The sequence below is a fragment of the Anser brachyrhynchus genome (genome assembly GCF_964034855.1).
Source record: "Anser brachyrhynchus genome assembly, chromosome: 2".
Taxonomy (NCBI): domain Eukaryota; kingdom Metazoa; phylum Chordata; class Aves; order Anseriformes; family Anatidae; genus Anser; species Anser brachyrhynchus.
In genome coordinates, this window is record NC_137695.1 from 160,917,548 (window position 1) to 160,943,626 (window position 26,079).

The 26,079-nt window shown below is 69.0% G+C and overlaps 3 protein-coding genes across 5 annotated transcripts; all 3 read left to right on the forward strand.

The window, feature by feature from the left end:
* Positions 1–819: 819 nt before the first annotated feature.
* Positions 820–4,920, forward strand: SCRT1 (scratch family transcriptional repressor 1). The gene is given in 5 exon segments (XM_080578516.1): positions 820–1,133; positions 3,199–3,660; positions 3,663–3,835; positions 3,837–3,875; positions 3,877–4,920. Coding segments are annotated over 5 exon segments (1,089 nt in total). The 5' UTR covers positions 820–1,021; the 3' UTR covers positions 4,180–4,920.
* Positions 4,921–10,022: 5,102 nt separating this feature from the next.
* Positions 10,023–14,457, forward strand: LOC308189678 (cytochrome P450 11B, mitochondrial-like). 3 transcript variants are annotated; one of them, XM_080579967.1, is made up of 9 exons: positions 10,023–10,490; positions 10,576–10,731; positions 11,285–11,484; positions 11,561–11,764; positions 11,938–12,092; positions 12,631–12,797; positions 13,685–13,763; positions 13,843–14,034; positions 14,127–14,456. In XM_080579967.1, the coding sequence occupies exons 1-9, from the start codon at positions 10,273–10,275 to the stop codon at positions 14,238–14,240; spliced, it is 1,485 nt and encodes a 494-aa protein (XP_080436093.1). In that variant the 5' UTR covers positions 10,023–10,272; the 3' UTR covers positions 14,241–14,456. The 3 variants fall into 3 exon arrangements, with proteins under 3 accessions (XP_080436093.1, XP_080436094.1, XP_080436092.1); XM_080579966.1 differs by lacking the exons at positions 10,023–10,490; positions 10,576–10,731 and having other exon boundaries at positions 10,750–11,484; positions 14,127–14,457; XM_080579968.1 differs by lacking the exons at positions 10,023–10,490; positions 10,576–10,731; positions 13,685–13,763 and having other exon boundaries at positions 10,749–11,484; positions 14,127–14,457.
* A 5,177-nt stretch (positions 14,458–19,634) lies between these two features.
* Positions 19,635–25,894, forward strand: DGAT1 (diacylglycerol O-acyltransferase 1; the record flags this gene model as incomplete). Its single annotated transcript, XM_080582390.1, has 18 exons — positions 19,635–19,657; positions 20,907–20,957; positions 21,508–21,595; positions 22,805–22,845; positions 22,962–23,047; positions 23,141–23,193; positions 23,318–23,423; positions 23,525–23,659; positions 23,756–23,830; positions 23,924–24,027; positions 24,143–24,181; positions 24,287–24,328; positions 24,452–24,496; positions 24,587–24,699; positions 24,801–24,866; positions 24,951–25,038; positions 25,127–25,189; positions 25,294–25,894. The coding sequence occupies 18 exons, from the start codon at positions 19,635–19,637 to the stop codon at positions 25,438–25,440; spliced, it is 1,365 nt and encodes a 454-aa protein (XP_080438516.1). The 3' UTR covers positions 25,441–25,894.
* Between the last annotated feature and the right edge of the window lie 185 nt (positions 25,895–26,079).

A 26,079-nucleotide genomic window follows, 5' to 3' on the forward strand; every position in this document is an offset into this window, starting at 1 on the left:
CACCCCCCTCCCCCCCTCCCCCCTCCCCCCTCCCCCGCGCCCCAAGCCCCGTGCGCGCCCCCGGCCCCGCAGCGCGCCGTGGGGGGCCCGGCCCCGGTTCGGCCCGGCCCGGATCGGCCCCGCTGGGCGCCGCTGGGCCCGGTTCGGCCCCGTCGGGCCCCGTCGGTCCCGGCCCGTCCCGGCCCATCCCGGCCATTGTGGCGGCCGCGGGGCACGCTGGGAAACTCCCGGCTCCGGGGGATGGGGCCGGGGCTGCGCGGGGGGGGCGGCCCCGGGAACCCCCCCCCCGCCTCCACGAGCCCCCGGTTTGCGCCCCCCCCCATCCCCCCTCCCGGGGGAGCCGCCGGGATCCCGGTGCCGCCCCCCCCCTCCTTCGGTCCCCCCCCACCCCCACCCCGGGGGACTCCCCGGTGTCCCCCCCTCTCCCCCCCCGTGGGAATCCGCCCCCCCCCGCGCCCCCCCCCCCCACACTGCGGGCAGCCCCAGCGCCCCCCCCCGTTACCCCCCCGCCCCCCCCCGCTCCCCCCTCCCCGCCCCCATCCCAGCGCCCCCCCTCCACCGGGAGCCCCTCCCACACCCCCCCCCGCCCCCCGCCCCCCCCCCCCGGTTCCCCCCGCCCCCCCCCCCGCCGGCCGCCCCGTTATAAGCCCCGGCCGGCGGGGCGGGAGCGCTCACACCGCGCCGCCCGTGCGCAGCGGCAGCGCCCCCCCCCGCCCCCCGTTCCCCCCCCCCCCTCCCATCCCGGAGCTGTCCGGTGCTGAACGGAGCCGCCCGGGGCTGCCTCCGCCCGCCGCCCCCGGTCCATGCCCCAGCGGCGGGGCCGGGGCTGCGGCGGTGCCCGGGGGGGGCGCCGGGAGGCGGCTGCGGGCGGCCCCGGGCAGGCGCTGGGCGGCAGCGCCCGGCGCACAAAGCCGCAGCGGCCGGGGGGGGACCGGGGAGGGGGGGGGGTCTTTGTGCAGCCGGGCCGGGCCGGGCCGGGCCGTGCCGAACCGGGCCGGGGTCCCGGGAGGGGAGCGGAACCATGCCCAGGTCGTTCCTGGTGAAGAAGGTGAAGATCGATGACTTCCCCGCCGGCCTCGACGCCCCGTACGGCAGAGCCCGGGCGGACTTCGGCTCCCGGCTGCACGACAAGGGTAAATACCGCCGTACCGGGCCGTGCCGGGCCGTGGCCGGGCTGTACCGGGCCGTACCGGCCGTGCCGGGCCGTACCGGGTCGTACCGGGCCGTATGGGGCTGTATAGGGCCGTACCGGGCCGTAGCGGGCCGTACCGGGCCGGGCTCGCCGCATTCCTGCGCGCCGCCCGCCGTGCCAAACCGTGCCAAACCGAGCCGTGCCGAGCCGAGCCGTGCCGAGCCGTGCCGAGCCGTGCCGAGCCGGCCCGGCGCTCCTTTTGTCTGCCGGAGCCAAGTTCAAGGACGAGCGCGCAGCAGCGCGGAGCCCCCCCCCCCCCCCCCACCCCCCCCGGCTCGGGCTCGGCCCGGCTCGGCCCGGCTCGGCCCGGCCTTTGTGCGGCCCCCTCGGCCCCGCCGTGCCCGGTGCGGCTGCGGCTGCGGCGCGTTGCGTAACCGGCACCGAACCGCCGCAGCGGGGCCCGGCCCCGGCCGCACCGCCCGGTGACCTTGAGAGGGGCCGGGGCAGGCGGTGGGGCCGGGGAGGGGGGGCACGGGGCCGGGGACGCGGGGACACGGGGACGGGGACCGGGATGGGAGACGTGGGCAGGGACCGGGAGGGATGCGGGCAGGGACGGGGACAGGGATGGATGTGGACGGGGATAGGGACCGGAGCGGGGACAGGGATGGGGACAGGATGGGGACAAGGACGGGGGTAGGGACAGGGACAGGGACACGATCGTGGCCACCGGGTCGGTCAGGCAGGGGCAGCGAGGGGCGCAGCGGGGCCGGGGGGACAGGGACAGGGACGGGGACGGGGATGGGGACGGGGACAGAGCAATGCAGAGGTTGATGCAGGGACAGGAGCAGAGGCAGGACTGGGACCAAGGACAGCGCAGGGGCTGGGGACAAGGGACAGGGGACAAGGGACAGGGACAAGGGCAAGCACAGGGGCAAAGGACAGGGGCCAGGGGACGCGGTAGTGCTTGGACAAGGGAGAGGGAGCGGGGACAGGGGATGGGGGACAAGAGGCGGGGGGTAGGGTAGCGCAGGGGCAGGGGACAAGGGGCAAGAGAAAGGAACAGGGGGCAGAGGACAGGGGACAAGGGATGAGGACAGAGGATACGGGTAGCACTGAGACAGGAGATGGGCAGGGGACAAGGGACATAGTGCAGGGACAAGGGACAGAGGACCGGGGGCAGGTGACAAGGGATGGGGGACAAGGAATAAGGGACGGGGACAAGGGATGAGGGACAAGGGACAGGGGACATGGGTAGCACAGGGACAGGAGACAGGGGACAAGGGATGGGGAATGGGTGGTGCAGGGACAAGGGACAGAAGACAGGGGGCAGGGGACAGAGGATGGGGACAAGGGATGAGGGGACAGGGGACGAGGGATGAGGATGGCGCAGGGGCAGGGGACAAGGGATGAGGGACAGGGGGTGGGAATGTGAGTGACACAGGGACAAGGGACAGGGGATGAGGGATGAGGGACGGGATGTGGGTGTCACAGGGGCAGGGGACAAGGGACAAGGGATGAGGGACGGAGACGTGAGCAGCACAGGGACAGGGACAGGGGATGAGGGACAGGGAAAAGGAATTGGATGGTGCAGGGGGCAGGGGACAAGGGATGAGGGATGGGATGTGGGTGTCACAGGGACAGGGGACAAGGGACAAGGGATGAGGGACGGGGGATGTGAGTGGCACAGGGACAGGGACGAGGGCTGAGGGGCAGGGATGGGGATTTGGGAAGTGCAGGGGCAGGGACAGGGGGCAAGGGTTGGGGGACAGGGGATGGGAATGGGGGTGGCACAGGAACAGGGGACGAGGGACAGGGACAAGGATTTGGGTGGTGCAGGGGCAGGGGACAGGGAATGAGGGACAGGGGCAAGGAATTGGATGGCGCAGAGGACAGGGGATGAGGGACAGGGATGTGAGCGGCACAGGGACAGGGACAGGGGATGAGGGACAGGGACGAGGATTTGGATGGCGCAGGGGCAGGGGACAGGGGATGAGGGACAGGGACAGGGACGCGGGTGGCGCAGAGGCAGGCAGGGGCTGCGCTGACCGGGTGCCCCCCGCCCGCAGCAGGCTACATCGGCGACTACATCGCGCCGGCCGCGTACGAGGGGGACGGCGAGGGCGCGCTCAAGGTGCCGTCTCCGGACCCCATCTACCCGGGCTCGCACGGGGACTATGGCGCGCCGGACTCGGAGCCGCCGGACAGCCCGCACTCGGGGATGGCGGGGGGCTACATCAACGGCGACGCGGCGGTGAGCGAGGGCTACGCCGTGGACGCCTTCTTCATCACCGACGGGCGGTCGCGGCGCAAGGTGGTGAGCGGGGCGCGCAGCCTGCAGCGGCACACGTGCGGCGAGTGCGGCAAGACCTACGCCACCTCCTCCAACCTCAGCCGGCACAAGCAGACGCACCGCAGCCTGGACAGCAAGATGGCCAAGAAGTGCCCGACCTGCGGCAAGGTCTACGTCTCCATGCCCGCCATGGCCATGCACCTCCTCACCCACGACCTCAAGCACAAGTGCGACGTCTGCGCAAGGCCTTCAGCCGGCCCTGGCTGCTGCAGGGCCACATGCGCTCGCACACGGGCGAGAAGCCCTTCGGCTGCGCCCACTGCGGGAAGGCGTTCGCCGACCGCTCCAACCTGCGCGCCCACATGCAGACCCACTCCGCCTTCAAGCACTTCAAGTGCAAGCGCTGCAGCAAGGACCTTCGCCCTCAAGTCCTATCTCAACAAGCACTACGAGGTCCGCCTGCTTCAAGGGCGCCGGGCCCCCCTCAGCCCCCTGCACGCCTGAGCGGGGGGACCCCCGCCCCTGCGCCCCCCCCCCCCCCCCCGACTCCCCCTGCCTCCTGCCCTGCAGCGCTGAGCCCAGGGAAGGGGGGCTGGGGCTGTGCACCCTGAAACTGGGGGGCTCCCCGATTTTGGGGGGGGGTGCCTTGGGTTCTGTGAGCACCCTGAAACTGGGGGTCCCTGATGATGGGGGCGCGTTGGGTCTTTGTGCACCCCGAAACTGGGGGTCCCTGCTTACAGGTGTGCCCTGGGTCTAGTGAGCACCCTAAAACTGGGGGGGGGGGGGTCCCTGATTACGGGGGTGCCTCAATTCTGTGCACACCCTAAAACCAGGGGTTCCCCAATTACAGGGGTGCCTCGGGTCTGTGTGCACCCCAAAACTGGGGGGGGGCCCCAATTACAGGGATGCTTGGGTCAATTGAGCGCCCTAAAACTGTGGGTTCCCCAATTACAGGGGTGCCTTGGGTCTAGTGAACACCCTAAAACTGGGGGTTCCCAAATTACACGGGTGCCCAGGGTCTTGTGCACCCCCAAACTGGGTGGGGGGGTCCCTGATATGGGGGGGTGCCTTGGGTCCTGTGAGCACCCTGAAACTGTGGGTCCCTGATTACAGGGGTGCCTTGGGTCTTTGTGCACCTCAAAACTGGGGGTCTGCCAATTACAGGGGTGCCTTGGGTCTTTGTGCCACCCCAAAGCTGGGGGACCCTGATTATGGGGGTGCCCTGGGTCTAGTGAGCACCCTAAAACCAGGGGTTCCCACATTACAGGGGTACCCTGGGTCTTGTGCACCTCAAAACCAGGGGGGTCCCCAATTACAGGGGTGCCCCTGGGCCTAGTGAGCACCCCGAAACTGGGGGGTCCCCAATTACAGGGGTGCCCTGGGTCTGTGCACACCCCAAAACTGGGGGACTCCTCTCCCATTACAGGGGTGCCCTGTGTCTGTGTGCACCCCAAAAACAAGGGATTTCCCCAATATTGCAGGGGAGCCCTGGGTCTATGCGCACCCTTAAACTGAGGGACCCCCTCAGTAATGGGGGTGCCCTGGGCCCTCTGAGCACCCCAAAAACAAGGGGACCCCCCCTCTTCCATTTCAGGGGTAGTCCAGGCCTATGTGCACCCCAAAACCAGGGGCCCCCCCATGGGCACCCCAACCCTGGGCTGCACCCCAAAACAGGGGCACCCCCCTCCCTTATTGGGGCACCCTGTCCCCATGCCATACCCAAATCGCCCCCCCCCCAAATTGGGGTCCCCCCTCCCTGCCCCCCATCTGGGGTGCCCCACCCTGTGTTCACCCCAAAACCAGGGGGACCCCCCCCCCTTGCTCTTGAAGGGGTGCCCCGTCCCTACGCCATATCCGAACTGGGACACCTCCCCTAACTGGGGACACCCCCCCCAAATTGGGGACCCCCCCCCCTTTCCCCTCGCAGGGGGTCCCCAACCCAAGGGGCTCCCCTCCTAATTACGGGGGTGCCCCAGCCCTGTGCCATGCCCCAGCCCGGGGCCCCCTTCCCATGGGGGGGCTGGGGGGGGGGATCCCCCTTTGCCCCCCCCTCCCCCCTCCCCATGGCACGTTCGCCCCCACGGCGACCCCAACCTCGCGGGGGGCAGGGGGGGATCCGGCCCCCCCCCCCCCCCAGGGATCCCTCCTCGGGGGGGGGGGAGGGGGCTGCCCTTAGGGGGGGGGGTCAGCCCAGGTCACACCCCCCCCCCCATCCCCGGGGACCCCCCCGCCCCCCCCAGAGCACAGCCCGGCCGCTCGGGCCCCCAACCCCGCACGGACTTTGGCCTGGGCCGGGCCCGGCCCCCCCGCGATGCCAAAGTCTTGTCACTTTTCTGAACGGGAAAAAAGAGGAAAAAAAAAAAAAACAAAAAACAAACAAACAAAAAAAAACAGGGAAAAAAAAAGGAAAAAAAAAAGAAAAAAGAAAAAAAAAAAAAGAGGAAGGAAGAGGGACCCGAGCCGCCCCCGGGGACTCTGCATGCAAAAAAGTATTTAAATCTATGCCAATTTTATGACGCTTTTGGAGCCGATTTATTTATTTATTTGCCAAACTTTAGATAGTCTATTTGAGGGCAATATTTCTCCGTAGGAGTCCGGTACTGAACCTATAGAGCAATAATTAACGTAATGCATGGTATTTTTAAGACAAATAGTATTAATGAGGAATCAGGTACATTTTAATCCAATATTCTTAATAGCAACGAATATCAGGGATGATGCCAGAGTAGCGCTAGCACCCCGAGTATGCACTGCCCGCCCCGCTAGGCCCCGCCACCGTAGTCGCCTCCCCCGGGACCCGCCGCCGGCCCCGCACACGCAGCACACGCAGCACACACGCAGCACATGTATAGCACATGCAGCACACGCAGCACACGCAGCACACACAGGCACATATATAGCACACGCAGCACACGTAGCACATGCAGCACACGCAGTACATGCAGCACACAGCACACACAGCACATGCACAGCACGTAGCACATGCAGCATGTCTGCACACAGCACCCACACAGCACACGTAGCACACGCAGCACACATTGCACTCACACAGCACACACACAGCACATACGTAGCACACGCAGCACACGCAGCACACGCAGACACGCGTGCTCTACAAGAAGCACGGCACGAGCAGCGTCTGCACGCTGCGTGCACCAAACACGCCACATGCACCGAACACTACACGCACCAAATGTGCTGCATGCATCACACACACTGCGTGCACCAGGCACTGCACACACCGCACACGCTGCAGGCACCAGACACACTGCACACACCGAGTGCTGCACACACCAAACACTGCATGCACCAAACCCACTGCATGCACTGGACGCTGCATGCAGCGAACGTGCTACGTGCACTGCACACACTGGACACTGCACGCACCAAACACGCTGCATGCACCAAGCATTGCACACGCAGTACTTGTGCAAGGGCGCGCACTGCAGGCTGCACCAGTGCATGTGCACAAGCTGCAGGCACCGTGTGCACACTGCACAAGCTTTGGGCACCATATGCTGTGCATGCCAGCTGCACGGGCTGCACGTGCACACTGCATGCACTGCGCACGCACGGCGTGCACTGCACTGAGCGTGTGCACACAGCATGCGCTGCACACACTGCACACGCACACACTGCACACACCATGCCCGCCGCAGACACTGCCCATGCCACACACACCGTGCACACTGCGCGCACTGTGCACACCGAACACACCACGTGCACTGCACTCACTGCACATGCACTGCAAGCGCTGCACACACCATGCACTGTGCATGCACCACACGCACTGCGTGCGCTGCGCAGCTGCACACACGTGTGCACTGCACACACCACGTGCACTGCACAGGCACTGCACGCACTGCACACCCCATGCACACAGCATCCATTGCGCACACCCCACACGCATGGCACACACACCCCACACGCTGCACTTGCATTGCACACGCACTGCACACACACCCTGCATGAACACCCCACACACTGCACACACCCCACACGCACCCCACAAGCACCCCACACCCCACACGCACCCCACACTCACTGCACACCCCACACGCCCGCGCCCTGCACGCGCCCTGCACGCGCCGCACACACCGCCCGCGCCGCCCCTGCGCGTGCCCCGCGCCCCCGGCCCCGCGGCGGGCAGGCTCGCCCGGGGTCCCCGGCCCCGTCCCGGCCCCCACCCCACGATTCAGGTAGCAGGACCTTAGAGCTAGAGTCCGTTTTGTACTTGCCCACGCACGGGAACGGCGCTGGAGCAGCCTTGTAAATACGTTTGGAGATTTACACGAATTTTTACAAGCTGTAAAGAACCTACCGCGTTTCCGGAGACTTTTCCCTGGGAATTTTTTGAGCCAGTATTTGAACGATGTTCCAGTAAAAGCACAAAGGCACCGGCCGCTCCGCACTTCACAATAAAACCGAAAACCTGCGCGCAGCCTTGGCCTCTCCTTCCGCACCGCATCCGATGGGATGGGTTGGGGTGGGATGGGGACGGGGATGGGGATGGGATGGGGATGGGGATGGGATGGGATGGGGATGGGGATGGGATGGGGATGGGGATGGGATGGGATGGGGATGGGATGGGATGGGGATGGGGATGGGGATGGGGATGGGGATGGGATGGGGATGGGGATGGGATGGGATGGGGATGGGGATGGGGATGGGATGGGGATGGGATGGGGATGGGGATGGGATGGGATGGGGATGGGATGGGGATGGGGATGGGGATGGGGATGGGATGGGATGGGACGGGGATGGGGATGGGGATGGGATGGGATGGGGATGGGATGGGATGGGATGGGGATGGGATGGGGATGGGATGGGGATGGGGATGGGATGGGGACGGGGATGGGATGGGATGGGACGGGGATGGGGATGGGGATGGGATGGGATGGGGATGGGATGGGGATGGGATGGGATGGGACGGGGATGGGGATGGGGATGGGATGGGATGGGGATGGGGATGGGGATGGGGATGGGATGGGGATGGGGATGGGGATGGGATGGGGATGGGGATGGGGATGGGGATGGGATGGGGATGGGGATGGGGTGGGATGGGGATGGGGATGGGGATGGGGATGGGGATGGGATGGGGATGGGATGGGGATGGGATGGGGATGGGATGGGGATGGGATGGGGATGGGGATGGGATGGGGATGGGGATTGGGATGGGGATGGGATGGGATGGGATGGGGATGGGATGGGGATGGGATGGGATGGGATGGGATGGGGATGGGATGGGGATGGGGATGGGATGGGGACGGGGATGGGATGGGACGGGGATGGGGATGGGGATGGGATGGGATGGGGATGGGATGGGGATGGGATGGGATGGGACGGGGATGGGGATGGGGATGGGATGGGATGGGGATGGGGATGGGGATGGGGATGGGGATGGGGATGGGATGGGGATGGGGATGGGATGGGGATGGGGATGGGATGGGGACGGGGATGGGGATGGGGATGGGATGGGGATGGGATGGGGATGGGGATGGGGATGGGATGGGGATGGGATGGGGATGGGGATGGGGATGGGGATGGGGATGGGATGGGATGGGGATGGGATGGGGATGGGATGGGATGGGGATGGGATGGGATGGGATGGGGATGGGGATGGGGATGGGATGGGGATGGGATGGGGATGGGATGGGGATGGGATGGGGATGGGATGGGGATGGGGATGGGATGGGGATGGGGATTGGGATGGGGATGGGATGGGGATGGGATGGGGATGGGGATGGGGATGGGACGGGGATGGGGATGGGGATGGGATGGGATGGGGATGGGGATGGGGATGGGACGGGGATGGGGATGGGGATGGGATGGGATGGGATGGGGATGGGATGGGGATGGAGATGGGGATGGGACGGGGATGGGGATGGGGATGGGATGGGATGGGGATGGGGATGGGGATGGGATGGGGATGGGATGGGGATGGAGATGGGGATGGGATGGGGATGGGGATGGGATGAGGACAGCAGGATGAGGGTGAGGACCATCGGACAAACACTCAGGGACAAGGATTTGGTCTGGAGGACGAGGACCGGAGGATGAGGGACAAGAGAGGACAAGGAGCAGAGGCCCAGGACTGGAGGATGAGGACGAGGACTGCCCAGTGGGCAGGAGGACAAGAGCCGGGGGGTGAAGAAGGGGCCGAGGCCGAGGCCTGGGTGCCGAGGAGCTGCAGGTGAGAGCTGGAGGATGATGGGGCAATGAGGCACTGGGATGGGGCTGGGGCACGGGCTGTGGGTCTGGGCATTGGGCTGCGGTGCAGGATGTGGGGTGCAGGACGTGGGGCTGTATTCAGGGCCATGGCGGGCACTGGGGGCTCCCCAGCCCCATAGGCAGGGCAGTGCTGCTCCATGGCTGTGATCCGCAGCCTGCCCCACAGCCTGCCCCACGGCCCACCCCACCCCAGTGCCTGCCCCAGAGCACCCCATGGTGATCCCCATCGCACCTCCCTTCCCTCCCCCCTGTGCTGTCCTTTTCCATCCACGGGCTATGAATAGCTGCCGGCAGCTCCGGGACCTTGCCCCCGCCACCCCTGCCTATTTTTAGCACCACCCAAACCCCTCCCACCCCACAGCAGTGGGGGGGAGCCCCCAACCCCCCTCCTGTGCCCCCCATCCCCCTGCCCCACATCCCTGCTGCCACCCTCCACTCTGCCCCCAGTGCATGGGGTGCCCCATGGTGCTGGGGGGGGTTCCACAAACCCCCCGGGACCCCCAGGCTGGCGGTGCCGGTGCTAGCAGCGGGTTGGCCGCGGCGTGCCGGGAACGGCCTTGGCGAAGGCGATAAAAGGGGGACCCGGGGCCAGCAGTGGGGACAGAGCCAGGCGGCGGCCATGGGTCCCGGGGGGCTGCTGTGGGGCCGGGGCGGGCAGCGGGCGCTGAGCCAGGGGGTGGCGGCGGGGGCCCCCCGCTCCGTGCAGCCCTACGAGGCAATCCCCCGCAGCGGGCGCAGCCGCTGGCTCAACCTCTACCGCTTCTGGCGCAGCAACGGCTTCCAGCACTTCCACCGCCTGATGGAGAGCAACTTCCAGCGCCTCGGGCCCATCTACCGGTGGGGCTGGGGTTCGCTGGACATGGGGGGGGGGGCACAGCCCCGGCTGGGGACCCCCCCGTGACGCGGCGGCGCGGTCCCGCAGGGAGACGGTGGGCACCTACGACTGCGTCAACGTGCTGCTGCCGCAGGACGCGGCGCAGCTCTTCCAGGCCGAGGGCGTCTTCCCGCGGCGCATGGGCATCGAGGCGTGGAGCGCGCACCGCCGGCTGCGCAACCACAAGTGCGGCGTCTTCCTGCTGTAAGTGGGGTGCGGGGCACCCAACCAGAGCCTGAGCGGGTGCGGGGTGGGCAGGGTGTGGGGCACAGTGGGGTTGTTCCATGGGGCGGCGTGGGTCAGAGTTGGGGGGCAGCATGGGTACGGTGTGGGCACTGTGTGGGGTGCTGTGTGGGCGTGGCGTGGATTTGCTGGGGGGCACAGTGTGGGTGCGCCATGGGGCAAGGTGTGGGTGCAACGTGGGGCACGGCGTGTGCATGGTGTGGGTGCACTGTGGGGCGAGGCGTGGGTGCTGCGTGGGGCGTGAGCATGGGCACGCCATGGGTGCACCACGGGCACACCACGGACACACCTCGGGTCACCACGAGCACACCACGGACACACCACGGACACACCATGGACACGACACGGACACACCATGGGCACACCACGGATACACTACGGGCACACCACGGGCACACCGTGGGTGCAGTGTGGCTTTACTACGGGACACACCATGGGCGCAGCGTGCACGCGTTGCATTGTGCTGGCGGTGCCGGTGTCGGCAGTGTGCTGAGCTTGCCGCGCACCCCGTCAGCAACGGCGAGGAGTGGCGCGCCGACCGGGTGCTGCTGAACAAGGAGGTGATCAGCCCCGAGGGCACCCGCAAGTTCCTGCCCTTCCTCGACACCGTGGCCCGCGACTTCGCCGCCGCCATGCACCGGCGCATGGAGCGCACGGGACGGCGCTTGCTGACGCTCGACCTCCACCGCGACCTCTTCCGCTTCACCCTGGAGGGTGCGTGGGGCGCGGGGTGTGGGGCGGGGGGCGGAGGGGTGGTAGGGGGGATTGAGTGGTGCCCCCCCCCTCCCAGCCAGCAGCTACGCGCTGTACGGGGAGCGCCTGGGGCTGCTGGAGGAGGCGCCGGACGCGGAGGCGCAGCGCTTCATCGGCGCGGTGGAGACCATGCTGCGCACCACGCTGCCGCTGCTCTTCGTGCCGCCCGGCCTCGTGCGCTGTCTCAACCACCGGCTGTGGCGCGAGCACGTGGCCGCCTGGGACACCATCTTCCAGCACGGTGAGAGCGGGATCTCCCCCAGGACCCCCCCAGCGCATGGCCCTGCACACAGGGACAAGGACAGGGTTGGGGACGGGGTCAGGGACGGGGATGGGGATGCTCCTGGCACACCCAGCCCTGCGCCCTCGCGGTGCCGGTGCCGGTGTGCCCCGTCTGAGGGCTGCCCCCCGCAGCCGACAAGTGCATCCAGAGCATCTACCAGGAGTTCTGCCTGGGGCGGCCCCGCAGCTACTCGGGCATCATGGCCGAGCTGCTGCTGCAGGCCGAGCTGCCCCTCGACTCCGTCAGGGCCAACATCACCGAGTTCACCGCCGGCGGCGTCGACACGGTGCGGGGGGCGCGGGGGGCCGGGGAGGGACGTGGGGTGACGTGGGGATGTTTGTTGTGGGGTGCTGTGGGGTGCCGTGGGGATGTCAGGGGGTGCTGTGGGGATGTTATGGGGTGCCACAGGATGCCAGAGGGTGCCATGGGGATACCATGGGGTGGAGTGGGGTGCCATGGGGGTGTTCTTTAAGGGGTGTCAGGGCGCACCATGTCGGTGTTATGGGGTGCCATGGGGATGCGATGGGGTGCTGTGGAAGACCATGGGGTGCTATGGGGGAGCCATGGGATGCTGTGGGGTGCTGTGGAGGTGTCATAGGGTGTCTTGGGGGTGCCATGGGGATACCGTGGGGTGCTGTGGAAGACCATGGGGAGCTATGGGTTGCCATGGGGCGCTGTGGGGATAGCGTGGGGATGCTGTGGGGTGTCTTGGGGATGCCGTGGGGTGTCTTGTGGGTGCCACAGGGGTGCTGTGGGGATGCCGTGGGGCGCCGCGGGGCCGCTCGCCGTGGGGCTGCGAGCGAGGGGCTCGGCGGTGCCCGCAGACGGCGATACCGCTGCTGTTCACGCTGTTCGAGCTTGCCCGCAACCCGCCGGTCCAGGCCGCGCTGCGCGCCGAGATCCGGGCGGCGGAGGCGGGGGGGGGCCAGGAGCTGCAGGCGGTGCTGGGCGCGCTCCCGCTGCTGCGCGCCGCGCTCAAGGAGACCCTCAGGTGGGGGGAGAGGTGGGGGGGGGGGCAATTGGGGGTGCTGGTGGAGTACTGGGAGGCTGCTAGGGCGCACTGGGAGGGTGCTGGGGGGAGCTGGGGGGCACTGGGGTGTGCTGGGGGGCACTGGGAGGGCACTGGGGGGCACTGGGAGGATGCTGGAGGGACAATGGGAGATACTGGGGGTTACTGGGAGGGTGCTGGGGGACACTGGCAGGGTCTTGGGTGGCACTGAGAGGGTGCTGGAAGGGTACTGGGAGGGTGCTGGGAGGCACTGGGAGTGTGCTGGGAGAGTACTGGGAGGAACTGGAGGGCCCTGTGAAGGTTCCGGGGGCTACTTGGAGGGTGCTGGGGGGTACTGGGAGGGTGCTGGGGGGGTACTGGGAGGCACTGGAGGGTGCTGGGGGGTACCGGGTTGCACTGGAGGGGTGTTGGGCACTAATGGTGGGTACTGGGGGGTACTGGGAGGGCACTGGGTGGGCACAGGGTGGTACTGGTGAGCGCCAATGGGTGCTGGGTAAGTACTGGGGGGTAATGGGGTGTACTGAGGGGTACTGGGAGGGCACTGGGAGAGCACTGGAGGATACTGGGGGGTACTGGGGAGCACTGGTGGGTACTGGTGGGTACCATCAGGCCCTGGGGGGAGCTGGAAGGACCGGGGTGGGGTGGGTCTGGGACCTCCCAGGGTGTTTGTCTGGGGGGGGGGCACTGGTACAATGGGGGGCACCCCGATTTTTGGGGGGAGTCACCCCCTTTTTGGGGGGGTGTCACCCCTTGGGTGCCACCACCTGGGCAGGAGTTAATGGGGGGGGGGGGGGGCTATCACCCCGCTCACGATATATCTGGGGAGGGGGGGCCCCGCCGAGCCCCCCCTGCCCGCCCCCCCCCCCCAGGCTGTACCCGGTGGGCATCACGGTGCAGCGCTACCCCACCAGGGACGTGGTGCTCCACAACTACCGCGTGCCGGCGGGGGTGAGCAGCACCGGGGGGCTCGGGGGGGGGGGGGGTGTCCCAGCACGGGGGTGTCCCCGCTGACCCCGCACCCCCCCAGACGCTGTGCCAGGTGTCCCTGTACGCCATGGGCCGCAGCCCCGCCGTCTTCCCCCACCCCGAGCGCTACGAGCCCGCGCGGTGGCTGGGCGGCGAGCGCGCCGCCTTCAAGGCGCTGGCCTTCGGCTTCGGCGCGCGCCAGTGCATCGGGCGGCGGCTGGCCGAGGCCGAGATGATGCTCTTCCTGCTGCACGTGAGCTGAGACACCCCCCCCAGCCCCGTAACCCCCCCCCATTTTACATCGGCACGCGTCGGTGGGGTCACCTGCGCCCCCGTCCCCGAAAGGTGCTGCGCAACTTCTCGGTCGAGACGGCCTCCACCGAGGACCTCGGCACCGTCTTCGGCTTCATCCTGATGCCCGAGAAGCCGCCGCTGCTCACCTTCCGGCCCCTCGAGTGATGGTGCTGGGGGGCACGGCGCGGCGGGACCCCCCCCCAGCAGGACTCCTCCCGGCCCCCCGCCGCCGCCGCAATAAAGCCTCGTCGCACGCGGGGTGCGTGGCTGCGTCCTTGGGGGCGCAGGGGGAAGGGGCCCCCAAAAGCTGTCACGTCCCCCCATCGCCCACCCGATGGCCCCCCCAGTCACCCAACTCACTGCCCCCCCAGTTACACCACTCACTGCCCACCCAACTAATTGCCCACCCCATCGCCCAATTATTTGCCCCCCCAGTTACCCCACTCACTGCCCCCCCAGTTACCCAACCCACTGCCCACCCAGTTACTTACCCACCCCATTACTTGTCCACCCAACTAATCAGCCCCCAATTACCCAACTCACTGCCCCCCCAACTGCTCGCCCACCCCATCACCCAATTATTTGCCTACCCAATCACCTGTCCCCCCAATTACCAAATTATTTGCCCCCCCCAGTTACCCAACGCAGTGCCCACCCAACTAATTGCCCACCCAACTAACTGCCCACCCCATCACCCAATTATTTGCCCACCCAGTTGACCCACTCACTGCCCACCCACCCAATTGCCCCCCAATTACCTAATTACTTGCCCACCCAACCACTTGCCCACCCCATCACCCAATTACTTGCCCCCCCAGTAATTTGCCCCCCAGTTACCCCACTCTCACCGCCCACCCCACTAATTACCCATCCCGTCACCCAATTATTTGCCCCTCCAGTTACCCCACTCACTGCCCACCCAACTAATTGGCCCCCCCAACTACCTAATTACTTGCCCACCCAATTACTCCCCCCCAGTAATTTGCCCCCCCCCCCCCAGTCGCACCATCACCATCCTCACAAAGCCGCTTTATTACCAGAACCCCCCCAAATTCAGGTTCCCAGCAGCGGGAGGGGGTCCCTGGGTGCCGGCCCCCATCACAACCATATCGGGGGGGGGGGGGGTCGCAGCGTGGCCTTCCCCCCCCATGGGCGCTAGAAGAGCCTCAGCAGGAGTTCGGGCCCCCACCCCATGGAGCTGTGGGTGACGGCTGCCTTCAGCAGGGGGCTGCGGGCCATGCTGGGGGCGGGGGGCATGGACCCGATGTCCCCCCCCCCCCCATTGCGTTGCAGTGCCGGGTGATTGATAAGGGTGCCCGTGGGGTCACTGAGCGTTGAGGGGGGCACCCATGGGGACCCAGAGAAACTAGGGGCACCCCTGGGGACCCAGAGCACTCACAGCGGCACCCGTGGGGTCACTGAGCATCGATAGGGGCACCCCTGGGGACCCGGAGCACCCCATGGGGACACTTTAGGGGAATGAGACCACTTGTGGGGGCACCCATAGGGACCCAGAGCACCCCATGGGGCACCCTGTGGGGACCCAGCCCACCAAGAGGGGACCCAGCCTAATTGTGGGGGCACCCGTAGGGACACAACCCACCCATGGGGGTACCTACAGGGACCAAGGCCACGTCTGGGGGCACCAAGGGGGTGTGACCCACCCGTGGGGGCACTGCTGGGGACACGGCCCACCCGCGGGGGCGCCCGTGAGGACCTGCAGGGACGTTTTTGGGGTCACCCAGCCTATCCACGGGGGCACCCACAGGGACGCTGCCCACACATTGGGGCACCTAGAGGGACCCGAGACCACCCACGGGGGCACCTATAGGGACCTGAGATCACCCATGGGGGCACCTATAGGGACCTGATACCACCTGTGGGGGCACCCACGAGGACCCATCGCCCATGGGGGGCACCCACCGTGGCGGCGAAGTAGACGGGCATGAGCGGGTGGGAGGCAAGGAAGAAGTCGTGGCGGCGGGCTCCATGAAGTCCCCGTGGGGGGGGGGGGGGGCATCACCGCGCCGTGACGGTGCCGTGACCGTGCCATGATCGTGCCATGACCGTGCCGTGCCCCCACGTGCCCCCGTCCCCGCGGTACCGCAGGAGGTGCGTGGAGGGGCGCTCAAGCACGGCGGCGCCCAGGCGCTGCCCCAGGGCCAGCAGCAGGGTGAGGGTGATGGAGGCCCCAGTAGGACTGCAGCTCGGGGAGGGCGCGCAGCACGTACAGGATGAGGCCGGCCAGCTGCTCCTGCAGCACCGCACGCTGCTCCGCACGCATCCCCGCGGCAGCCGGGCTGGCACCAGGACTGCATCCCATCCCCATCCCCATCCCACCCCATCCCATCCCCATCCCATCCCCATCCCATCCCCATCCCATCCCCATCCCATCCCCATCCCATCCCATCCCATCCCATCCCATCCCCATCCCATCCCATCCCATCCCATCCCATCCCCATCCCATCCCCATCCCCATCCCACCCCATCCCATCCCCATCCCACCCCATCCCATCCCCATCCCATCCCCATCCCATCCCATCCCCATCCCATCCCCATCCCATCCCATCCCATCCCATCCCATCCCATCCCCATCCCATCCCATCCCCATCCCATCCCCATCCCATCCCATCCCATCCCATCCCATCCCCATCCCATCCCCATCCCCATCCCATCCCATCCCATCCCCATCCCATCCCCATCCCATCCCATCCCCATCCCATCCCCATCCCATCCCATCCCATCCCATCCCCATCCCATCCCCATCCCCATCCCACCCCATCCCATCCCCATCCCCATCCCCATCCCCATCCCATCCCATCCCATCCCATCCCATCCCCATCCCATCCCCATCCCCATCCCACCCCATCCCATCCCCATCCCCATCCCCATCCCCATCCCATCCCATCCCATCCCATCCCCATCCCCATCCCATCCCCATCCCATCCCCATCCCACCCCATCCCATCCCCATCCCATCCCCATCCCATCCCATCCCCATCCCATCCCCATCCCATCCCATCCCATCCCCATCCCATCCCATCCCCATCCCATCCCATCCCCATCCCATCCCCATCCCATCCCATCCCATCCCATCCCATCCCCATCCCATCCCCATCCCCATCCCATCCCATCCCATCCCCATCCCATCCCCATCCCATCCCATCCCCATCCCATCCCCATCCCATCCCCATCCCCATCCCATCCCCATCCCATCCCCATCCCCATCCCACCCCATCCCATCCCCATCCCATCCCCATCCCATCCCATCCCCATCCCATCCCCATCCCATCCCATCCCATCCCATCCCATCCCATCCCCATCCCATCCCATCCCCATCCCATCCCCATCCCATCCCATCCCATCCCATCCCATCCCCATCCCATCCCCATCCCCATCCCATCCCCATCCCCATCCCCATCCCATCCCATTCCCATCCCCATCCCCATCCCATCCCATCCCATCCCCATCCCATCCCCATCCCATCCCCATCCCCATCCCATCCCCATCCCCATCCCATCCCCATCCCCATCCCATCCCATCCCATCCCCATCCCCATCCCCATCCCCATCCCATCCCATCCCATCCCATCCCATCCCATCCCATCCCCATCCCATCCCCATCCCCATCCCATCCCCATCCCATCCCCATCCCCATCCCCATCCCCATCCCCATCCCCATCCCATCCCCATCCCATCCCCATCCCCACCCCATCCCATCCCATCCCCATCCCCATCCCCATCCCCATCCCATCCCCATCCCCATCCCCATCCCCATCCCCATCCTATCCCCATCCCCATCCCATCCCCATCCCCATCCCATCCCCATCCCCATCCCATCCCATCCCCATCCCCATCCCCATCCCCATCCCTATCCCCATCCCATCCCCATCCCATCCCATCCCCATCCCATCCCCATCCCCATCCCATCCCCATCCCATCCCCATCCCATCCCCATCCCCATCCCATCCCCATCCCATCCCCATCCCCATCCCCATCCCCATCCCATCCCATCCCATCCCCATCCCATCCCATCCCATCCCCATCCCATCCCCATCCCATCCCATCCCCATCCCATCCCATCCCATCCCCATCCCCATCCCCATCCCATCCCATCCCCATCCCCATCCCATCCCCATCCCCATCCCTTCCCCATCCCCATCCCCATCGCCATCCCCATCCCAATCCCAATCCCAATCCCAATCCCAATCCCACCCCACCCCACTCTCACCCTGGGGGAAGCGCTGCCGGCTCCAAGCCACATCCAGCAGGACTTGGCCCTGGTCCCGGTGGCTCTGGCAGGCGGCCTTGGCTGGGGGGAGGCAGGACCTTGGGATGCGGGGGGACACCCAGGAGGAGGTGGGGGCACTCCAGGGGGGGGCGCCCACCCTGGGGTGCTGCAGCAGAGAGTGGGGATGGGGCGGGAATGGGGGGTGGGAAGGGGACAAGTGGTAATTGGGGCTGGGGGCATTGGGGTGGGAATGGGGATGGGGGAGACGGTGGAATGGGGGCCAGGGTGGGGGCGAAAGGGGCTGGGGGGAAAGGGGCGGTTGGGGGGAGGCAGCAGGAGGGGGAGCCGGGCCTGGGGGGGGGTCCCCGTGGCCCTACCTGGCCGGGGGGCAGGCGGCCGGTGTGGAGCCCCAGCAGCTCGGGGCACAGCAGCCCCCCCTCGCCCCGCGCTGCCCCCCGCAGCGCCTCCAGCCCCACCGGGTCCCTGCGCAGCGCCCGCAGCACCAGCACCCGCTGCCGCGTCCGCCGCGCCTCTGCGGGGCATGGTGAGGGGTGGCTGGCACAGCACGGTGCGGGGTGGCATGGCACGGCATGGCATGGCATGGCACGGCACAGGTTGGCACAGTACAACGTGGACCAGTATAGTATGGCATGGCACAGCATGGCATGGCATGGCACGGGGTGGCGCAGCATGGCATAGCAGTGACAGCATGGCACAGCACGGCACAGCATGGCACGGTACAGGTTGGCATAGCACAGTTTGGCACAGCACGGCACTGGGTGGTGTAGCACAGCGTAGCCCAGCACGGCACGGCATGGCATGGCACGGGGTGGCACAGCACAGCGCGGCATGGCACGGCACAGCATGCCGTGGTAAAGGGTGGCGTGGCACAGCATGGCGCGGCACAGCATGGCATGGCACGGCACGGCACAGCATGGCATGGCACTGGGTTGTGTAGCACAGCATTACCCAGCACGGCACAGCATGGCACGGCACGGGGGGCACAGCACGCGGTGGTGTGGCCAGCAGTGCACGGTGTGACGCGGTTTAGCACGGCATGGCACGGCATGGTGTAGCTGGCAGGGCACAGCTGGCACGGCACGGCACGGCACGGCACAGCTGGGCGCGTTACGGCACGGCACAGCCTGCCTGGCCCCGTGGCCCAGCAGAGCGTGGCCCAGCCAGTGCGGCACGGTACGGGATGGCACGGCGTGGTGTGGCACAGCGCAGTATGGCACGGAAGGGGATGGCGCAGCGTGGCCAAGCGTGGCACAGCCAGCGTGGCACGGCATGGCACGGCACGGCACGGGATGGTACGGCACGGTACAGCATGGCGCGGTGCAGCACGGTACGGTGTGTTATGGCACGGCACGGCACAGCACGGTATGGCACACCATGGCGCACCGTGGCCCGGCCCGGCACAGCGCCCATCGCCACGGCCAGTGCAGGGGAAGCAGCGGCAGGGCCGTGCCTGCACCCCCCCAGCGCCCCCCCAGCTCGGAGCCCCCCCCTGCAGCCCCCACCCCACACAATGCCCCCCCCCCAGACCCCCCCATTGCCCCCCAAACCCCCAGCCCCCAGCCTGCAGCCCCCAACCCCACTGCCCCCCCATGATCCCCCCTCCCCATTCCACCCCAGGCCCTCATGCCCCCCCAGCCCCAGACCCCCTCAGTTTCCCCCTATTACCCCCCATAGCCCCCCCCCAGTCACCCCCTTTTCCCCCCCCATGCCCCCCCCATTCTGACCCAGGCCCCCCATTCCCCCCAATTCCCCCCCATGCCCCCCCCAGTACCCCCCATGTCCCCCCCATTGACCCCCCCAATGCCCCCCACCCCATGGCCCCAGACTCATTGCCCTCCTAGGCCCCCTACTGCCCCCCCCATAGCCCCCCACCCCCCCAAACCCCCCCCCCTTTTGCCCCCCCATGACCCCCCATTCTGACCCAGGCCCTCCCATTCCTCCCAGTGCCCCCCCCGTGCCCCCCCAGTGCCCCCCATGCCCCCCCGGTACCCCCAGCCCCCTATTGCCCCCCATAGTCCCCCAGTCCCCCCCATTTACTCCCCATTTACCCCCCTTTGCCCCCCCCTCCCCCCCACCTTTGCGCCCCCCCCTCCACCGCCCCCTCCCCTCCGCCCATCTCCCCGCTGCTCCCTCCCCCGCCTCTCCCCCCTCCCTCCCATTGGCCGGCCTCCCCCTTCCCGCCACTCCCATTGGCCGGACCCCCTCCCTCCCTCCCCCTCCCCATTGGCCCACCCCGCCGCCCATCACGGCGGCGGCGCGGGGGCTGCTGGGAGTTGTAGTCCGCGGTCGTGCGCGGCCGGCCCCGGGGCGGGGCTGGGGGGGGCGGAACGGGGGGGGGGGCGGAACCGGGCGGGGGGGGGCGTTGCCAAGGTTACAAAGGCCGTGGCGGCGGGGGGGGGGCCCCCTACGGTGGCCGGGAGGCGGCGGGGCCCGGCCATGGGCGAGCGCGGAGCGGCGGCGGCAGCAGCGGCGGGGGGGGGCCGGCGGCGGCGGGGGGGGGGGGGCGGCCAAGGCGGCACCGGGACCCCCCCAGCCCCCCCCCCCCCGCACCGGGACCGGGACCGGGACCGGGACCGGGCAGCGGCGGTGAGCTGGGCTCGGACGGCGGCCACGAGCCCTGCGGGGACTTCAGGTAACGGGGACGGGGGGGGGGCACCGGGGGGGGGCTCCGTGTCTTGGGGGGGGGCACCGTGTCCAGGGGGGGGGCGCTCCGTGTCCGGGGCGGGTCAGCGGGCACCGGGGGGGTGCTTCCGTGTCCCGGGGGGGGCTTTGTGGCCGGGGGGGACTCCGTGTCTTGCGGGGGGGGGGAGGGGGCACCGTGTCTGGGGGGGGGGAAACCGGGCACCTGCCCCGGGACCCCCTCAGGACCCCCCCCCGGAACCCCTCGAGACCCGCTTGGGACCCCCCCAGGACCCCCCCAGGACCCCTTCAGGACCCCCCCGGACCCCCCCGGACCCCCCCGGTCCTGCTCTGTGGGTGCTGAGCCTGACCCCTGCCCCCCCTCACCCCCCCCCCCCATCTCCCAGCGCTTTGGGCCCGATCCTGCCCCGGAGGAGCTCTGACCCCGCGTCCCCGGTGGGCCTGGTGGGCTCCTGGTGGGCACGGGGGGGTCCTGGGGGTTCCCGGGGGGGTCCCGGTGGGCGGGGGGGTGCAGGATCAGCCCCCCCGTCCCCTGCCCGCAGGTGCCACCGGGTGCAGGAGTCGCTGCTCAGCTCCGCCAGCGGCTACAGCAACTACCGCGGCGTCCTCAACTGGTGCGTGGTCATGCTGGTGAGTGCGCCCGGCGGCTCAGCCCGCGGGGATCCAATTAGCTAATGGGATTAATTAGCGCCCGACACCGAGCCGGGGGCGTCCGCCCGCCCGGGTGCTGCTGGCGCTGCCGCTGCGGTGCTCGGAGCAGGGCTCGGCGCTGCCGGGACGGAGCCCGGTGACCCCCCGGTCGGGGTCCCCAATGGCCCCAGTTGGGGTCCCCAGGGACGCTGTCGGGGTCCCCAGTGGCCCCACTTGGGGTCCTTGTTGGCCTCGGTTGGGGACCCAGTGACCCCAGTTGGAGTCCACAGGGACACACTTGGGGTCCCCAGTGACCCCCTGGTTGGGGTCCCCAGTTGGGGTCCCCAATGGCCCCAGCTGGGGACCCAGGGCCCCCACTTGGGGTCCCCAGGGACACATTCAGGGTCCCCAGTGGTTCTGGTTGGGGTCCCTGTTGGCCCCAGTTGGGGTCCCCAGTGACCCCCCTTTTGGGGTCCCTGTTGTCCCCACTCAGGGTCCCCAATGGCCCCAGTTGGGGACCCGTTGGCCCTTGTCGGGGTCCCCGTTGTCCCCAGTTGGGCTCCCCATGGATGTGCTCAGGGTCCCCAGTGGCCCCGGTCAGGATCCCGGGTGACCCCCTGGTTGGGGTCCCCAATGTCCCCAGTTGGGGTCCATGGTGACCCCCCAGCTGGGGTCTACAATGGCCCCGGATGGGGACCCGGTGGCCCTGGTCAGGGTCCTCGTTGTCCCTTGTCGGGGTCCCCAGTGGCCCTTGTCGGGGTCCCTAGTGGCCCCAGTTGGGGTCCCCAGTGTTCCCAGTGGGGGTCCCCGGTGTTCCCAGTGGGGGTCCCCAGGGACATGCTCAGGGTCCCCATTGTCCCCAGTTGGGGTCCCCGCTGTCCCCGCTCGGTGTCCCCGTTGTCCCCGGGGCGCCCTTATCGGGGCCGCACCCCGCTGGGCGCCGCCCGCCCGAACCCTGGCCCAGAAGCGCGCCCGCGTGGCACAGGCCGGCCCCGGGGGGGGGGGGCAAGGGGCAGGCTCCCCGTCACCCCCCCCTGGGGAACCCCGGGGGGGGGTCATGGCTGTGGGGCAGCCCCATGGGGGGGATTTGGGGACACGCCTGAGCCCTCGGGGGGGTTTGTGGGGGGTGCTCCTGGGGTGGGGGCGGCCTGGCAGCGGTGCCCCCCCCCCCCCCCCCAGCCCTGCGCAACGCCCGCCTCGCTCTTGCAGGTCTTGAGCAACGCTCGGCTCTTCCTGGAAAACCTCATCAAGTAAGTGGGGGGGGGTGGGGGGGGACGGACAGACGGACAGCGACCTCTGACCCCGTCCCCGAGTTCCTGCCCCCCCCGGGGGGGGGACGCGCTCAGGGCCCCCTCCCCGGGTGCAGGTACGGCATCCTGGTGGACCCCATCCAGGTGGTCTCCCTGTTCCTCAAGGACCCCTACAGCTGGCCCTCGCTCTGCCTCATCATCGGTGAGCGCCTCGGGGACCGGGGGGGGCTCTGTGCTGCGTGCCCCCCCCACACACACTGACTTCCTCCTCCTCCTCTTCCTCCCCCCCTCGCAGTGGCCAACGTCTTCGCCGTGGCGGCCCTGACCCTGGAGAGGCGGCTGGCGGCGGTGAGCCCCCGAACGAGGGCAGGATGCGGCCCCGCTCGCCCCGTGGGGGCTCTGTGGGTGTGTGTGTGGGGGGGGTCCTGCTGTGCCCCCCCCCCAACCCCCTCCTTGTCACCCCCCCCCCCAGGGCTCCCTGTCGGAGCGCGCCGGGGCCGCGCTGCACGCCGCCAACCTGCTGGCCATCCTCTGCTTCCCCGCCGCCGTGGTGCTCGCGGTCACCTCCATCACGCCCGGTGAGGAGCCGGGGCCGTGGCACGGCGGGGCTGGGACGTGGCCGCTGCCCCCCCCCCCCCAACACCTCCTCACCGCCCCCCCCCCGTGTCTGTGCCCGCAGTGGGGGCCGTGTTCACCCTGGCCGTCTACACCGTCCTCTTCCTCAAGCTGTTCTCCTTCAGGGACCTCAACAAGTGGTGCCGCCAGAGGAGGGAGGCCAAAGCGGCCCCCCCGGGCGGGGACAGCTCGGCTGCAGGTACGGGGCTGCCGGGGGGGGGGGGGCAGGGCCGTGGGGACCCCCCCCCCAGGCTGGGTGGGCTCTCACCCCCCCCTCCTTCCATCCCCCCCCCAGCTTCAGGACCCGCCAAGGCCAACGGGGACGTGGGCAGGAGCGGGGTCGCCTACCCCGACAACCTCACCTACAGCAGTAAGTGCCCCGAGGGGGGGGGGGATTTTTTTTGGGGGGGGGGGGGTTGGGGCTGCCCCCCCCGGCCCCCACCCCACGGCCGCTGTCCCGCAGACCTGTACTACTTCCTCTTCGCGCCCACCCTCTGCTACGAGCTCAACTTCCCCCGCTCCCCGCGGATCCGCAAGCGCTTCCTGCTGCGGCGCCTCTTCGAGATGGTGGGTGCTGGGGGGGGGCGGGGAGAGCCCCCCCGGGGGGGGGTCTGCTGGGGGGGCGGCCCCCCCAGGGGGTCCCCACCGTCCCCCTGAGGTCCCTGCCTCTGTCCTCTTGCAGCTCTTCTTCATCCAGCTGATGGTGGGGCTGATCCAGCAGGTAGGGGGGGGCCCCGGCTGCGCGCCCCCTCCCCGTGGGGGGGCTCTGCCCGGTGTCAGCGGGGTGGGGGGGCTCCCTCGGGCTCCAGCGGCTTTTCCCTTCCAGTGGATGGTGCCCACGATCCAGAACTCCATGAAGCCGTTCCGGGTGAGCAAGGCTGGGGGGGGCACGGGGCTCTCGGGGGGGGGGGGGGTCACCCCCCTGCATTATCTCGCTGGGGTGGGGGCTGCTGGGGGCCGGTGCTGACGGTGCCGCCCCCCCCCCCCATAGGACATGGACTACTCCCGCATCATCGAGCGGCTCCTCAAGCTGGCCGTGAGTACCCCCCTCACCCCCCCCCCAGCCCACCCCCACACCGCGGGGGGGGGCAGACCCCCCCGCCGACAGCCCCGCGTCCCGCCGCAGGTCCCCAACCACCTCATCTGGCTCATCTTCTTCTACTGGTTCTTCCACTCCTGCCTCAACGCGGTGGCCGAAGTGATGCAGTTCGGGGACCGGGAGTTCTACAGGGACTGGTGGTGAGTTGGGGGGGGGGGGGGCGGTGTCCCCTCTTGGCCCCCCCCCCCAGCACGGCGGGGGGGGGCTGCCCCCAACCCGTGGTCCCTGCCCTTCCCCGCAGGAACTCGGAGTCGGTGACCTACTTCTGGCAGAACTGGAACATCCCCGTGCACAAGTGGTGCCTCAGGTGCGGGGGGGCCGCGGGAGGGTCCCGTCCGTGCCCCCCCCCCCCCCATGTCCCCCCAATTCTCACGGGGTTGCCCCTCCCCAGACACTTCTACAAGCCCATGCTGAAGCGGGGGGTCAGCAAGTGGACGGCGCAGACGGCCGTGTTCCTGGCCTCCGCCTTCTTCCACGAGGTCGGTGCTCGCCCCCAAGCCCCCCGGGGGTCTGCCCCCCGCCCCTGTCCCCCCCCCGGGGGCTGGAGCTGTCCCTGTGTCCCCGCAGTACTTGGTCAGCGTCCCGCTGAAGATGTTCCGCCTCTGGGCTTTCATGGGGATGGCGGCGCAGGTAAGGGGGTACGGGGGGAGGACGCCTCGGAGCCCTGTCCCCCCCCCAGTCCTGCAGCAACGGGGGGGGGGGGGCTGAGGCTGCCCTGACCCCCCCCCCCCCAGATCCCTTTGGCCTGGTTCGTGTCCAAGTTCCTCAGGGGTAACTACGGGAACGCGGCCGTCTGGATGTCGCTGATCATCGGGCAGCCCATCGCCGTCCTCATGTACGTGCACGACTACTACGTGCTCAACTACGAGGGGGGCCGCTGAGGGGGGGGGGGGGTCCGCAACTCCCCCCCCCGGGACTGCGACGCTCGTGGGGGTCCCGGCTGCCCCGGGGGGCGCCCCCTCTCCTGGTGAATTGAATGTCGGATCAATGCAATAGCCCCGGGGGGGCCCTGCTCTGCCCCCAGCCCCGCGCGCCAGGAGCTCGGCCGGGCCCTCCGGCCTCCTCCGCCTCCTGGGGCCGGCGCCAAGCTCCTGCCGAGGCACTTTGAAGGACGGTGCCGGCCCGTGACCGCTCTCGTCCGTCCCCGTTGTCACCTCCCCGGGGGCCTCTGGGCGCCCCTGGGACGCTCGCGGGGGCACGGCGCTGGCCCCGAGCCCTGGCCTGGGCCCGCGGGCCCCTGCTGCTGCCTCCCGGCGTCCTCCGGTCCTCGCTCAGCCACTTTTTAACTCTTTCAGACTGTCGAACGCGGAGGGATTAAAGTGTCTGGTTTTCCAACGCCCTGCGCCGTCCTTGTGTCGCTGCCCCCGGTTGTGCTGCCCCCGTCCTGGGCCCCAGGAGCTGCCGTCCGCCCCCCGGCCCCGTGCCCGAACCGCTCCTGGCAGCGGGGACCTGGTTATGGGGCTCGACCTTGCCCTGGGGCCGCTTGTGGGGCTGAGCTTTGCCCCCAGGGCCTCTTGGGG